Here is a 17,341-nt window from a genome sequence, read left to right as displayed (position 1 = left end):
ACAACACAAGACTTTAATTTAAAAGGATCTCTATACTGTAGTCAGACCCTGCCTTGCTCATCATTTTTACTTTAATACAGAGACAAACATCCAGCCAGAGAGAAAAAAATGAAACTTTATCGATCCCCTGTCACACATTAGAAAGAACTGTGAGATATACATCAGAATTAAGGTATTCAGCATCATAAAGTTGTCAGTCAACCGGTGAGTAAGTCCTTCTTATATTTTTTAATCACTTGGAGTACCTCATAAATAGTCCCTCTCTCACTGCCAGGTGAGACCGTGTGCCCAGTTTTCCTTCAATGTTTTTCTCCTTTTCCAAATTAACAAATGGTGAAAGAATGAGTTACCAGGAAAATTTGCTTTTAGAATAATTCTAGTCCAAACAGTAAGGTGAAACACTGGCACACATTACAGCAGATGAAGAAAACATTCAATAAAGATGTTCATAAATTTCTGCAGTGTCCACGGAACATTATTTTCCAGTTGGCAATCCCTCACATTGAAAAATTAAACTCACCTGCATCTAACAAGAGAGAGGATTCATTGCTTCGTTCATGGATTGTCTTTTAAAATAAACAAAGTCAACAAACAACAAAAAAGGGATTTAGGGTTTAGTTGGAGGAACGATAATGATGGGCAAGAATCTTTGTAAACCAAACCTTCTGGGTGCAGATAGACAAAACCTCTGCTGAATGGATGGAGTTTCTCAGTGAGATTGTTGACGAGGAGATGTTTGGTTCATTTAGGCTGTTGAAAGAGACAGATCCTCAAGGAACGAGGCTCACTGCTCAGTACAGAGGGGTTGTGGGAGAGTCTGGGGATCTCTGTCTTTGATGTACTGTTTTCATAGAGGAGATATCAGTAACAGAGTGAGCTGACTTTGTTGATGGGGCATTGCTACTCCTGGGAAATCGTTTATAAAGGGCATATCTACTGTAAAGACACTCTCTTTTATTTTTTGAGCTATTTTCTTGCATGCTGTGATCAGCAATGCCCTGGAGAAAAGAAAATAATTTCTCTGTCCAATAAATCAAAGTAACAGTGGGGGAAAGGGGTGGCATAACTTCACTTCTTTCTTTGCTCTCCAGCTTCTACCATTCAAATAAATAGCTGAGCTAAAGCTTATCCTGGTTGGATTGAGACAAGACAGAAAGTCAACAAATTGCTGATCTGGCATAAATGAGGTGGAGCTATTAGCCGCCCAGTGCATTTATTGTTTGGTAGGATTAGCTCGTTAATTTCTATATGTCCCAATTAGACTAGGTAACAGCAATGGGGTGAGGGGTTTTTTTGTGGCTTTGAGGCAAGAAAAGCACAGATTGGAGATGAAAACTTAAAAGGGGGGTCTGAATGGATTAGCAGGGGGTACAGGGGATTAAGTCTGAAGCTAACAGAAAATTAACGCCTATTTGTGGGACTGCACCTTCTATTAAGTAATAGAAGTGGAAATCCAACTTGTCTTTTGAGTTTCTATGTTAAAGCCAAAATACACAAGATTTGAATTAGGATTACATTAGTCTAAATTCCTTTAGATTTGTGGGTTACAGTTTATTTTAAGGTGTCATTGTTACAGTGTAATTATATATTTACGTACAGAGTAATGTTAATTAACAACATGTACTATAGGGTTAGGGTAGGATAATGGTTTGGTTGAGGGTTTAGTAGCATGTAATTATGCATAATTTACTATTATTACTATGGTAAGTGCATGTAACATATTTAACAAGGACACTGTAAAATAAAGTGTTACCAGTGTAACAGAAAAGTTAAGAAACTTTACAAATTTGTTGGAGCGCAGCCAGTTGGTGGTGCAATAAAAAATACACTTTAAAATGGCTTTATGTGATCATTGTTAGGTCTGGATTGGTTTTTCGTATGCATTGAATATATTTGACACAAGCTGAATTCAGAATAGTATAGCCTACTAGAATCCTAATGTAGAGTAGTAGGTTGGCACACCATTCTGAATCCAGGCTTTTGGCAATATATGAGGAAAATAAAAGTCGGCATTAAATCAAAATTAACCCTATTTACTTTGTTAGCACAAATTACAAGTCTTGTGGTAAACAATTCATCCACGCACAAAAAGTATTGTCTCTGTAATCTTTACTCAAAATCTGAAAATGTACTTCCCCTCTGGAATGGCCTTCCTTCTCTCATGACGTCATTTTGACGGCTTAGGTAGAACATCCCCTCCAACTGTCAGTCTGCTGCGAGCTTTGACAATGAGCTGAATGGAGAAGAAAAAAATGTTCATTAACTGGAACATTGAGAAATAATATTTCAAAGTGATTTCCATCACTTTTTGACAGACAATAAATATTGTAATTACCTGCTTTAGAAATATGCAGTAAACACTGCTAATAGGGATAAGAAGTGAAAAGGGCAGACAATTATATTTTAAAGCATCTATGTGAAAACAAATCTGGAGAGAGATGTGAGGATTTGAGAGATTCTTAGTGCATTCCAGTGAATTATTCATAGGATATTGTAAATTAAATCAGGAGAACAGACCACAAATGCACCACAGTATATGTCTTTTTCATACTGTTACAGTGGAATACAAAGGGAAAAAAAGTTAAGCAACTGAAAAGTGCGTGTGCCATAGATATTCTTCTTATAGGCTCCCATGTCACATTAAAATACCAAATGTTAAGTTACTCTCCTGACGTCTGAAAATAGTATGTGAAGGGAATTTACAGCTCATTCAGTCAAACTGATGGAGAAGGATTATTTGTAGTGCAACATTATGTTTTAAAATGATTTGTTTCAGTCTTTTTGAGGTGAATTTACCCAAACCAGAAGTGCCTCATAATGGTATTTATGAACAACAGCAGAACTGATATCTTTCTAACATTATTTTTTAATGTTAATTAAAATACATGATGATAAATACTTAACTTAACATTTAAATTTAAACATTAGTTAAATAAACATTTCAGCCATAAATAGGCTAAATTATAAATGTTATCTAGATTATGCTTGTCACAGACACGTCAGGTTCCACCTCACTCCCTTACCCGCGCACTCAATCACCGGAATTCTAATCACCGCCACCTGCAGCTCATCACCACAGTCATCAGCCTCACTATAAGAACCCCACACTCACACACACACATTGTCCGGTCTCGTTCGTGATACACCCCGTTGTTCACTTACCTCAAGGACTCTCTAAACGATCATTACCTGTATGCATCATCTCCTTCGTCTCCATTGTCTCCAGTACTCCTCGTGTTCCTACCTGCTTGTGTGTGTGAGTGTTCCTGTCAACCATCTCCAGCGTCTCCTTCCACCATCACCTGCAATATAAAGAATAAGGACAGTATTACCTCTCATTCACCTCCAAGACTTTCGTTATCACCATTCACTTACCTGTTTGCTCTGCTGATTGTCTCAATAAACAACCCAACTGCTTTTATCTCTGCTTCCGGTGTCTCTGTTGTAACGGAAGACCGGACCTTAACAGCCTTACATCAGCATGAGCCATCATGACCCATTTCAAGAGCTCGTGGACGCTCTGCGACGAGCACTCACCCCTCAACCACAGTCCCCATCGCCAGGACCCCTCACCGCTGCCACTTCCGCATCCACTGTCACCGCTGCTTCACCTGTTTACACCGCCAGTCCCATGGCCAAACCAGCGCCCTACTCAGGATCGGCGGAGGATTGCAGCGGATTCCTTCTTCAGTGTGAGTTGGTCCTGGAGATGCAGCCGCACCTCTATCCCACCGAAACGGCGAAGATAGCGTTCATAATCTCCCAACTGCAAGGTAAGGCCCTTCAATGGGCGGATTCCCTCTGGACTCAAAAAGGCTCAGTCGTTAAATCCTATCCAGCGTTCGTCTCCCACTTCAGAGAAGTCTTCGGAAGACCTTTGGCTGACTCTTCTACTGGTGAGAAACTGTACAATTTAAAACAAGGAAACCAGACTGTTAACGATTATGCCTTGCAGTTCAGAACGCTCGCCGCAACCAGCGGCTGGAATGAACAAGCCCTCATCACCACCTTTCGACAAGGTTTGGAGCCTAATGTGCGGTTGCATCTCGCTGCATACGAGGACTCCATGGGACTCGAACAATTCATCCAACTCGCCATCCGTGTGGGTTCTCGTATGCAGTCGTGTCTCCTTGAGCACCAGGGCCAACCACTGACCACCACCCTCCTCCGTCGGTCCGAACCCGTCAGCTCTCCAGAACCAGCCACCGAACCCATGCAAGTGGATAACTCACGTTTGTCTCCAGCAGAAAGGCGGAGAAGGCTGACCCTGAATCTTTGCTTGTACTGTGGATCCCCTGGGCATGTCATCTCCACATGCCCAACCCGTCCTCCTCGACCTGTGGTGAGTGCTATCATTCCTTCAATCCAAAAGATGAAACCACTCACTACTATCGTAAACCTTACTGCTGCTAATGCTTCCGTTCCAGTGGTGGCGCTCCTCGATTCAGGGTCAGCAGGAAACTTCATCTCCGGCGCCCTCTGTCGACACCTCGGGCTCAAGACCTCGCCTTCTCCGGTTAACTACCAGGTCCACTCCATCACGGGCAAACCCCTAAGCCGAAAGATGGTTCGTCGCGTCACTGGTCCTCTTCTACTGCAAGTGGGTATCTTCCACTCTGAGACCATCCATCTGCTGGTTCTGGAGGAATCCACCGCTGACGTGGTTCTAGGGCGCCCGTGGTTGGAACTCCACAATCCCACCATCTCCTGGCGCACGGGCGAAGTCCTGAAGTGGGGCGACCACTGCTTCTCCAGCTGTTTCCCAGAACTTCCTGTTCCAAGATCTCCTCTCTCCAAGAATATCTCCGTGAACACTACCTCCATCGAAAGTCCTGTGGAAAAACGCTCCGTCGATGTTCCACCCGACTACGCCCCCTTCAGTGACGTCTTCTGCCCGCAACGCGCCTCCAAGCTTCCTCCACACCGGCCATGGGACTGCGCCATCGATCTGTTACCGGGTGAGCCAGTGCCTAGGGGATGCATTTACCCCCTATCAGTACCGGAGGAGAAGGCCATGGAGGAATATATTAAAGAGGCCCTTAACCAAGGATACATCCGCCCGTCTACTTCCCCTGCTGCTTCAAGCTTCTTCTTCGTGGCCAAGAAGGACGGAGGTTTGCAGCCCTGTATCGATTATCGCTCACTGAACAAGATTACCGTGAAGTTTAGGTATCCACTTCCCCTCGTCCCAGCGGCCCTGGAACATCTCCGCGGTGCCACTGTGTTCACCAAGCTGGACCTCCGCAGCGCGTATAACCTCATCCGGATACGCGAGGGGGACGAGTGGAAGACCGCCTTCGTCACGCCCACCGGCCACTATGAATATCTTGTGATGCCGTATGGCCTGGTCAACGCCCCCTCCGTATTCCAGGATTTCATCCATGAGGTGCTCCGGGAGTTCCTCCACAAGTTCGTTCTGGTGTATATTGATGACATCCTCATCTACTCCCGGAGCTTGGCCGAACATCGCCACCACGTTGCGGAGGTCCTCAAGCGCTTACGGCAGTTCCAACTCTTTCTAAAAGCAGAGAAGTGTTCCTTCCATCAGTCCTCTGTCCACTTCCTGGGATATGTGATTGACCACAGTGGCATCAGGATGGACGAGGGGAAGGTCTCCGCCATCCAGAACTGGCCAACTCCCACTACCATTAAAGAACTCCAACGTTTCCTCGGCTTCTCCAATTTCTACCGTCGCTTCATCAAAAACTACAGCACCATCGTCAGCCCACTCACCAACCTGCTCCGTAAACAGCCCAAGTCTCTGTCCTGGTCCCAACCTGCCACTGAAGCTTTTGAGACCCTCAAGAAAGCCTTCACCACCGCTCCCCTCCTCGTCCACCCCAATCCAGAATTACCATTCGTCGTGGAGGTGGATGCCTCCACCACCGGAGTGGGAGCGGTCCTCTCACAGCAGCAGGGGAATCCAAGTAGGCTCCATCCATGCGCCTTCTTCTCCCGCAAGCTCAACCCGGCGGAAGTAAACTACGACATTGGGGACCGTGAACTCCTGGCTGTCAAGCTCGCCCTTGAGGAGTGGAGGCATTGGTTGGAGGGAGCTAACCACCCTTTCCAAGTTCTTACTGACCATAAAAACCTTGAGTATCTGAAAGCTGCCAAACGACTCAACCCACGTCAAGCCAGATGGGCAATGTTCTTCTCACGATTTAATTTCACCATCTCATACCGCCCAGGATCAAAGAACCTCAAGGCCGATGCTCTCTCACGTCTCCACGCTCCCGAGGAGAAGAATGATGACCCTGAAACTATCCTGCCCGAGTCTCTCTTCATGAGCCCCATCGAATGGTCGGAAGAGACCTTACCCTCCTCCAATGCCTCCTCACACACTCCGCCGGGTTGTCCCCCAGGCTTGCGTTACATCACCAGGACACGACGCACTCCACTCCTGCACTCCGTACACTCATCACTTGGCACTGGTCACCCGGGGGTCAATGAGACCCTCTCGCTGCTCAAACAGCGCTTCTGGTGGCCAAACATGGCCAGCGACGTCAGAAGGTACGTGCAGGGCTGCAGGGAGTGCGCCATCTCCAAGAGCCCACGCCATCTTCCAACCGGCAAGCTCAATCCTCTGCCCGTTCCTGAGAGACCCTGGTCACACCTGGGAGTAGACTTCGTTACCGACCTCCCAGAATCTGAGGGTCACACCTGTATTCTAGTAGTCGTAGACCGTTTCTCCAAAGCCTGCCGTCTGATCCCCCTGGAAGGTCTACCCACTGCCATGGCCACAGCAGAATTAATGTTCAACCATGTCTTCCGTCATTATGGAATCCCCGAAGACATAGTCTCTGACAGAGGACCCCAATTTATCTCTCGAGTCTGGAAGGCGTTCTTCTCCCTCCTGGGTGTGACCGTCAGCCTATCGTCTGGATACCATCCTCAGTCGAACGGGCAGACGGAACGGAAGATCCAGGAGATTGGGCGCTTCCTGCGTACCTTCTGTCATGGCCACCAGGACTCCTGGAACCAGTACCTGGGCTGGGCCGAGTACGCCCAGAACTCCCTCCGTCAAGCTACAACAGGATTAACACCTTTTCAATGCGTGCTCTGCTTCCAGCCCCCACTGTTCCCCTGGGACGGGGAACCCTCCAACGTGCCAGCGGTCGACTACTGGTTCCGGGAGAGCGAGAGGGTATGGGACTCAGCTCATCACCAGCTGCAGAGAGCCCTGCGCAGGCGCAGGATGACAGCCGACCTTCGGCGCTCCCACGCTCCTAACTATCAACCGGGGCAGAAGGTCTGGCTGTCCACCAGAGACATCAGGATGCGCCTGCCCTGCAAGAAGCTGAGTCCCCGCTTCATTGGCCCATTCACCATCCTCCGACAGATCAACCCCCGTCACCTACCGGTTACAACTTCCTGCACAATATAAAAGAATTCATCCAACCTTCCATGTGTCACTCCTAAAACCTCACCACCCTTCTGTTCTTCCTTCCACAGAACCTGACGTGGCAGCCGTCGAGCCCCCCCTTCCACTCATCCTGGACGATGGAACTGCCTACGAGGTTCGAGAGATCCTGGACTCCCGGCGCCGTGGTGGTCTGTTAGAATATCTGGTGGATTGGGAAGGCTACGGTCCCGAAGAACGCTCATGGGTCCCTAAGAATGATATCCTTGATCCTACTCTGTTACAGACTTTCCACACCAACCACCCGGACAGACCTGCCCCACGACCTCGAGGACGACCACCACGACGTCGGGGTCCTCGGCCCTCAGGAGCGGGCCGTGGGAGGGGGGGTACTGTCACAGACACGTCAGGTTCCACCTCACTCCCTTACCCGCGCACTCAATCACCGGAATTCTAATCACCGCCACCTGCAGCTCATCACCACAGTCATCAGCCTCACTATAAGAACCCCACACTCACACACACACATTGTCCGGTCTCGTTCGTGATACACCCCGTTGTTCACTTACCTCAAGGACTCTCTAAACGATCATTACCTGTATGCATCATCTCCTTCGTCTCCATTGTCTCCAGTACTCCTCGTGTTCCTACCTGCTTGTGTGTGTGTGTTCCTGTCAACCATCTCCAGCGTCTCCTTCCACCATCACCTGCAATATAAAGAATAAGGACAGTATTACCTCTCATTCACCTCCAAGACTTTCGTTATCACCATTCACTTACCTGTTTGCTCTGCTGATTGTCTCAATAAACAACCCAACTGCTTTTATCTCTGCTTCCGGTGTCTCTGTTGTAACAATGCTCATTACCTGTCTAGCGATGTATGTTTATGCTGAAATATATATAGACGCACCCGTGGATATTCAGTTTTACTTGTAAAATATGTCACAATACTGAAGTAAAGTAGCAACTTCCGGTTCATGCAGACTTTAAGCATATTAAAAATATGACCACTATCAGCCAATCAGTAGCCGAATGTCGCTAAACTCAAAGTATTGATGAAACGGAAGTAATAACAAGTAATAAGTAATAAGAAGTAGATTTTTTCTTCTTTATTGTGATGTACATCTGAATGTAACCGATTGATGAAAAAGAAAAAACTGTTGCTAAGGACTTTGTTTTATTTACCGGTTTTTGATTGGATGTTGAGATATGGGCATTACAATAAAAAATGGAGGCAAAATAATTCAAACTTCCAAATTATTGGACTGGCAAAGGTCACCAGAGAGAGGTCTGTCATTTCACTGCCAGAAGATCAAGTTGATATTTTGTTTAAAAATTAAGAATTCAACAAAAAATAAATAAACAAAGAAACATGGATATATTAAGATTAAAAATATGTAAAAAATAAAATAGGGTGAATTTTCATTTCATTGTAACTTTATCTACCGGCTTGCATACATTTTACATCCCAACTGGACAGAAAATGGCGCTATAGGTCTAACAGTGACAACATGGAAATACATGTTTGTTTAGTTACACAGCAAATATAATCAATGTGCAAGAATTTGTGTTAATCTCTGTAAAACAAAACTGTTACTGTTTTAAAATATTAAAGGGATAGAAAAAAATGAAAAATGAAAATTCTGTTCTACTCCCCCTGAAGGTGTTCCAAACCTGTATAAATTTCTTTGTTCTGCTGAACACAATGGAAGATATTTGGAAGAATGTTTGCATCCAAGCAGATCTTGCGAGTTTATATCTTGCAATTCTGAGAAAATAAGTCAGAATTGCTGAATGTAAATTTGCAACTGTGAAAAAAGTCAGAGTTGTGATATATATATATATATATATATATATATATATATATATATATATATATATATATATATATTTTTTTTTTTATTTATTTATTTTTTATTTTTTGTATAGGTATAAATAAACTTGATGACCATCCACTTTTCCACTTTTGACAACATCTTGTTTTGCAAATAATGCTTTGCATGGACTGCGCTTCAGGTGAGACACACACCCCCATAACGGAGAGGCAGAGTGGTACGGTCCAGACTCAGCCTTTTCCCTATGGAGTTGTTGCTGAGGAGCTTTCAGAGTTTCGGGGAGAACGAGAGAAGAGAGAGCACGGGCGGCGATATGGCGCTGACAATGACTGCCCATTATCTCAGGAATAACCCGATTCACCCGGGACTGAATTTTAGAGTCCTGCTCATGCTGTCGTTTGTATCAGGTAGGTTTGATCATGCCTCATTTGCTGTGTCGTGAGAGCGCATGCCCTTGGCAAAGTTTGGGGGAATCCAGCGGTCCGTGGAAAGTATTGAGCGCGTGAACATGATGCCTTCCAGGCTCGCGGACAGTCCTTCAAAACGTCACTATGCAACGGCGTTTGTGCCACGAAAAGTTTCTAAAACTTCGTTGTAGACAATTTTATTTTGGATACCTTTAAAATATTTCCCCTGGGAGCTCAATCTTGCCGCCGTAATCATCCAACACCGTTATTTTCCCCTCAAACTAACGTTACGCTGATTCTGTGAACGCAGGAATCTCGCACGAGGACTGAGATTTAGCTGCCATGGAAACATCCGAGCAGAAACTGAGAAACAAACATTCGCTGTGTTTTTATATATAAATAAACCTTTCTTTCTAGCCTTAAATCTTTAAAGAAAAGTCGGATACTCGAAGTAACTTAACCCCTTGACATTTATGTTGGCAATGGAATGCTAGTTATTGTTTGCCAGCTGGTAATCCATGCCAAATGTTGCGCTCTTTGGTTTTTTTTTTTTTTTGTTTTTGTTTTTTTAGCATGCAATTGTGTCCGTGGCAGAAAACGGAGCTTACTGTTATTTGCTTCATCTGTAAAATGGACTGACCCATGAGTTTGCGACCCAAATCAGATAAGCAATTCCTAGTTTCTAGTAACTTGATCAGAAGTCTTTTATGTAATCTAAAGTGGCATTTCCATAGTTTGGCGCTTATTTGCTTTCACACTTTGCTGTCTAATGACAATAAGAGTGCTGGAAATTCCCATTTAAGCATGATACCCGGTTTCTAGCTGGTCTAAGATGGTGTTTAGCTGGTCATACCTGGTACCATGTTATAAAACGGCAATTTTAAGATGAATTTTCCTGCAGGCACAATGCTCGTTGACAGTTAAACTTATTCTGTCTCTGTCCGGGTGTCTACGAGCACACCTGTCGCGACCGCAGTTGCCTTCTTTTAGCAACGGGCTTCAGCTGTGTTGTATCATTTTGCAGCTGTAGGGGACACATGCAGGCAGAGGTCAGACCACATCACAGCTCTCCGGCTCGTGCACTGTGGGGCGGTATCCATAGTGACCGGTTTGCCTGCAAGAGACAGCGTCCTCGTGCCCGATCGATCACTTACTAACTCATTTACTCAAAGCAAATTTAATCGTTTGTCGGGCCTTGGGAAGAACAACCATTGTCGTCTTTGTCTGTGACATGTATTTAAATGTTAAAGTCACCATGAAATCAAAACCATTCTTGTGTTAATGGAATATTGCAGTATTTATTATAAATGATTTACCCATGTGCATCATTTTTTTTTTTTAATTGCAATCCTTAATTTTTAAATTTTTTTTAATTTAAAATGTCCTCATAATCTTACATAATCTCTTCTCCTATGACGTGTTTACTGCCGTGAGGGCGGGACAACTTGCCATTCACATCACATGACATCTCAGCAATAGTAAACCACAATGATCAATCCCATCCCATTTAACTTTGATATTCATCACAATAGTGTAGAAAAGATCATCACAACATTGTTTCATGCTGAATTTAAAGTAAATATTTGGTCTGAGGTGGGATTTTAAAGCTTTACTTGTCTGCTTTTATGTACCAATGTAGTCGTTTGCACTTTTATTGGTCTAAAAGTAAAGTTTGTGACAGTGTATTGTGATTTCGAAACATTTATCCTGTTCATCGTAAAGAGGCAAATGTCAGGCCAGATGTCTTGCTGACGCTAAGACCCTGTGTCCAGCGGGGTCGGCCACTACGTCTCCTGTCCTCAGGTTTGTCCAGACATGGTGTGGTCGTTAGCTGCACTGCAGTGAGTGATGGCGGCAGGGGAACGAGGAGAGAGAGGAGGAAAGAATAACAGTTAAAATACCACACAGGAGCTGGGGATTAGCCCTGGCATTCCACTCTGTATATCCCTCGCTCCCTCCCTCCCTCCCGGTCTTTCTCTACCTCTTTCTCGAACTGCTCTTCGCTCCATCTTATTCATGTCGTCTTAATTGCTTTTCTTTCTCTGTCTCTGTCACCGTGTTCCATTTTTATCCTTGAATCAAATTGGTTGGTTAATAACCTAGACTTTAAATTTTCTCTCAGGCCTTTTTCTTTGTTAAAGGCAGATTTTCTCCACGTGTCTTGATATTTCAGCTGGGTGATATCAGTATCTAGACTTTTTGTATAGATATCATGGTACTTTCTATGAATGTGAATAGGATATACTTTGGTGTCCATTACTGAACATGAGGTACAAAATCCATGTTTTTGTAAAGGACTATTCAATTTCCTAAAGTATTAGCCTATCTAACATAAGATCAACAAGTTTGTATAGTAAGTTTCAAATACATAAAATGTCGGTAATAGCAAAATGTTTGCATCCCACATCGGGGGTCTTGACCTTCCCCAACATATGATATATGAATTGATACTTAAGCCTAATTAATTGTAGTAAAAACTATTTTTTGACTTTAACCTGGGCAACCTCCAGAGGTTGCCCAGGTTAAAGTTGTTGTAATGGAAGTAGCCACAGATATTTCCTTCCATAATGTGGCATACATCAGAGTGAAATGGGGAAAAAGTAGGCTGAGGACCTGTTTCAGTTCATCAGTTGTTGATTGGATGGAGGCAGATGTAGAAAAGTGCATGGATGAATTGTTCACAAGGAAATTAATTAACATGCATTTCAAAAAAAGGGTTATTTTCCTTTTTTTTCCTGACCTGAAAGAGATAGTTCACTCAAAAATTAAAATTCTGTCATTGTTTACTCACCCTCAGGTTGTCCCAAACTTGTATACATTTTTTTGTAATGTTGAACACAAAGGAAGATGTTTTAAAGAATGTGGGAAACTGAACAGTTCTGGGGCACCATTGACTTCCATAGTATTTTTTTTCCTACTATGGAAGTCAATGGTGCCCCAAAGCGGCCTGGTTACAAACTTTCTTCAAAATATCTTCCTTTGTGTTCAACAGAACAAAGAACTTTTTACAGGTTTGGAACAACTTGAGAGTGAGTAAATAATGATAGAATTTTCATTTTTGGGTGAACTATCCCTTTAAGATCCTCTGTAAAAAAAAAAAAAAAAAAAAAAAAAAAACTCCTATTTTGTACGTAATTTGAGGAAAGTACCATCAATTCTGTATAAATTTCCAACGCTGGATAAGAGTGATGTTTTGTGTTGTTATAATGTTAGCATTGTAGACTGTATTATCACACTACTTGCTAGACTTGAGCAACTAAAAATGATGACATGGAAAAATATAATTTTCTATTTTACCCTATTGTGACAGCCAAACCCGTTTTCCACCAATAGGGTGCCGTTGCCCTTTCCACTGCAGAAAAATCAGCACAGTCCTTGGTCCTAAATTCATATTGGTCCTGAATCAGGAACCACTAACATCAGAGGATAATAATATTTGCAGAGTAAAGTATATACATATATATTTCTTTCACTCTTCTCTTGACTCTCTTCTATATGATCGATAAAAGCACTAAAAGGTGATGTGGGAATTGAAGCATTAGTGCTGTTAAACACAATCCTTTCAACACTCTCAATCTGTGTATTTCTCTAGAGCTTAAATCACTGCTACCCAGCCCCCTGAGTGCTCTCTAGTTATCAAGACAGAATTGATAAGGCCGCCAATGTGTCGTCTGGAGCATGATATTATTGATCTTGTAATGATTGTGACATGGAATATGTGAGGTAGAAAAAAAAAAAAGTGTACGTCCACGAGACTATTAAAGTATCAATACATTGTACACATTGAGAAGACTTAGCCAGGTTCTTTATTCATAGTTTATTCATGAATAACCTATGAGATACATGCATTTTCTGTGGTATAGTTGGAGTACAGATTTCTCCACTTTGGCACTACGGGTCACACTGCTTTGGAGCCGGGTTGAATAATGAATGACCTCTTTATTTAGACCCTTTCATCTGTGCTTGTGAGAGCCTGTTGGTGCGGGGCGTACGGTGGAGAGTGAGCTCACCTTCTGTACCGGTTGTCATTCTAATGTCGCCCTTTACTCTCATCCAGAGCTTAATGACCAGATTATTTTACCATTTGGAGTCAGAAATATTTATTTATTTGTTTTTTCTTTTTTACTTTTATTGAGCAAGGACACATTAAACCAGGACCACACTAGGGTTGGGTATCATTTGAATTTAAACGATTCTTTTTCCGATTCTGCTTATCGATTCTGATTCTTATCAATTCCGATTCTTATCAATTCCTAATATGGATTCTGATAAGACAGTTAACCCTTAAACGCATGACTGTTTCGCCAATCATTCTTACATAATCGGGTCTTTATCGACCCAGATCTACATCTAACACGGAAGGATCTCTACCTGTCGTGATAATATAAAACTCCTCTGATATTAGAGTAACAATTAAAGAATAAAATAAATTATATTTTATAACCTTTTGGAGCTTGAAAGGGCTCAGTTTGAGCAGATGTTTTATGCCATCATCACTGTCCTCGTCAGAGCTCATTTCCCAGTAAATTCAGCAAATAATGGGCTAGTTTTCTGTTTGAGGTCATGAATATGAGCCCATTCGCGATCTCAAACGTATTCTCAAAACTATATAATTTTCAACCTCTTCAAAATCAATATTTCGATCGCTAACAGCTTCACCAGATTCATCCTGTAACAGTTAGTCATATTTGATTGCGTTCATTACTTGCTCTGCAGTAAATCGCTGAGCCATTTCATGTTTTTCTTATTATTTCGTTTTCTGTCTGAATGAGTCGTCACTTCATCGTGTATCAGACATTGCCACCTTGTGGAATAAAGGTGAATTGCACTTATTCCGTCATCTAAGATTCAATTATTGTTTTGCAGAAAAAATATATGTACACTTATACACACCTCGGGTCGTTAGCGACCCTTTTTTTGTTATATTCTTTATAATGAATTGATTGAGGAATACCAAGAAGGTTGATGAAATGAATGAGGAGGAGGGTAGTGAATGATGTCCCGGGTCACTAAAGACCCGAGGTATGCATTTAAGGGTTAAAAAGAACTTGGATATCATTCACCTTTATTAAGTCTTTTTGCAAAACATTTCCTTGTAGCTGAATCATTTGAACAAAAATCATCAGTTTGTGAAGTTCGAATATTGTTTTTACTTGTAGCAAGTACTTTAGTAGCCCACATATGCATGTTGCCCACATATGCATCTCTTTACAAAAAAATTTCTCTTATTGTGCCCTCAAGGATAGGGCATTAACATAAGTGTCTTTTTTCCCTCTATAAACTGTAATATTGTAAGCTGGCAATGAACATGGTCTTCAGTCTGGTTGACTCTTTTTATAGCTTGTGATGTTTTGGGCTAAAGATGAGCTGCACCATCAGAGAACAGAGCGCTGCCAGCGAATTGTCCCAAACTGGGTATGAAAATGTGCTTTGTGCAGAAAAACAAAAATAGACAGGTTTTTCTGAAATTAAGGATCACAGGGAGATTTAATAGCCAACACAGATCGATTTAAAATTGTGACATTTAAAGAGGAGGTCGATGTGATGTCAGTGCTGTAGAGAATTGCTATTCATTCATCTGTCCCTCTGTTGCAAAAGAGGATTAAGCCCAAGCAATAATGGAGAGGCCAGCTTAGGATACTATCTGAGTGTGTGTGTGTGTTGCGATGGTGCTGTTAACATGAGAGAGAAACAAACAGACAGTCGGTGATCTCTGTGTGCACTTCTCCCCAGTATTAATCTCCGAGATGACCAGCCCAGCTTTTTTCCGGAGCCTGAAGGGCAGCCGAGTTCCAGTGACCTCCTCCTCAAGCAGCTGTCTCTCTGTGGGTGGGGAGAGGAGCCTTGTGTCTTCTACGAGCCTGTGGTCTTTGGTTAACACTGACATTTTCACCCCTTATGTAGTTTCTAACTTGATTACTTTCTGCAGTTGTCAGTGGAGGTTGGTGTTCATGGATATTTGCTGTGCTGCTGGTTATGACTTGGAGTGTGTTATAATTCCAAAAGGATTTTCATTTTCTGCACTGATTTTGGGGGAAATTGTAAGCTTGAATACTCAAATATGGATTTAAACATGATGAAATTTGATGACCAGCTGACCTTCAAAGACCACATTGCTAATGCTGCATGATTATGCAGGTTTGCACTGTAGAACATCAGGCCCTTTTTAACTGAGCATGCAACACAGCTTTTCGTTCAGGCCCTTGTAATTTCTTGGCCTGGCTCCTGCAATGCTCTTCTGGCTGGACTTCCAACATGTGTAATCAAACCCCTTTAAAAATGATCAAGAATGCAGCGGTTTAACTGGTCTACAATTAACCCAAGAGAGGCCACGTCACACCGCTGTTTATCTCTCTGCACTGGCTTTCCGGTTGCGGCTTGCATTAAGTTCAAGACATTAGTGCTTGCCTACAGGACAGCCACTGGCTTTGCACCTTTCTACCTCCACTCTCTGAGTCTACGTGCTGTCAAGGAACCTCCGGTCTCCAAGTGAGCAGCGCCTCGTGATACCATCACAGAAAGGCACAAAATCAGTCTCAAGGATGTTTCCGTTCATTGTTCCTTTCTGGTGGAATAATCTACCCAACCCTATCCAGACAGCCGAATCCCTAACCATTTTCAAGAAACACTTGAAAACTCATTCCTTCCCTGAGCACATAAAGGATTAGTTCACTTTAAAATGAAAACTACCCCAAGCTTTATATGACTTTCTTCTTTCTGATGAACACAATTGGGGTTATATTAATAAATATCCTGACGCATCCAAGCTTTATAATGGTAGTGAACGGGACCAACGAGTATGAAGCAGAAAAAACGAGATGGTCCTCACTGCAGAACACAAGATCTAGATCCAACTTCTCCCACTTTCCTTAGCCCTAAACCTACCCGACTCCGCCCCCTGGTTCTAAACCTACCCATCTCCACCCCCTGGTTCTAAATCCAACTCCTCCCACTTTCTATATACCTTAACCTACCTGACTCCACCCCTTGGATCTCGAGTGTTCTGCAGTGAGGGGCTACTGGAAAAAACTGCATATAACCATTATAAACATACTCCACACGGCTCCAGGGGGATAATAAAAATCTTTTGAAGTGAAGCGTTTGTGTAAGAAAAATATCCATATTTAACAAGTTATAAAGTAAAATATCTAGATTCAGCCAAAAGTGAACTAATCCTTTAACTGCAGCCAGCTTAATTAAAAAAAAAAAAAAAAAAGTGTTTCACTATTCTTACACTTATGATCATCTAACTATTCTTTAATCTTCCCGATTCTAGCTTGTACTCTCCTGAACAATGACCGAAACTTTGTATTAATAGCACTTATGTTTGTTGCCTGTTGAATTCCTTAATTGTAAGTCACTTCAGATAAGTGTCTGCTGAATGAATAAAAGTGAATGAAATGTACTTTTTTTTTTTTTTTTTTTTAACCCAGACTCATTGAAAAAAACATACCTTTGGTGCAATTTCTGCAAAATATTACATTGCTTGCAAGTTTTGTGACACTTTCAAAGTGAAATGTGCAGTGAGTGGCACTAAAAGTGTGTTCAGTTTTATCCGAAACTCTGGTTGTTGTATGTATTAAAGCAGTTCAGAAATGAAATATCTGGTGAGTGGTACTAATGAATGCTTTATCATGTTTGAAAATAACATACCACCTACACGCAACACTTCCTATAGCATAACCTATAGTGTTGGCAAATAAAAAAACCAAATTGCTCTAGCAACCATGTCGGTT

At 42.6% G+C, this 17,341-nt stretch overlaps 1 protein-coding gene across 1 annotated transcript in view; it reads left to right on the top strand.

Annotated features, from left to right (window-relative positions):
* The first annotated feature begins 9,483 nt into the window (after window positions 1-9,483).
* Window positions 9,484-17,341, top strand: part of nectin3b (nectin cell adhesion molecule 3b) — a 47,740-nt gene continuing 39,882 nt past the window's right edge. The window contains exon 1 of the mRNA XM_067376285.1: window positions 9,484-9,605. Within this exon, the coding sequence (XP_067232386.1) occupies window positions 9,512-9,605 (94 nt within the window). The 5' untranslated portion in view covers window positions 9,484-9,511. The remainder of the gene's footprint in view (window positions 9,606-17,341) is intronic.

This window comes from Chanodichthys erythropterus, chromosome 22, assembly GCF_024489055.1.
Source record: "Chanodichthys erythropterus isolate Z2021 chromosome 22, ASM2448905v1, whole genome shotgun sequence".
NCBI lineage: Eukaryota > Metazoa > Chordata > Actinopteri > Cypriniformes > Xenocyprididae > Chanodichthys > Chanodichthys erythropterus.
This window is presented reverse-complemented; position numbering and strand designations above follow the sequence as displayed.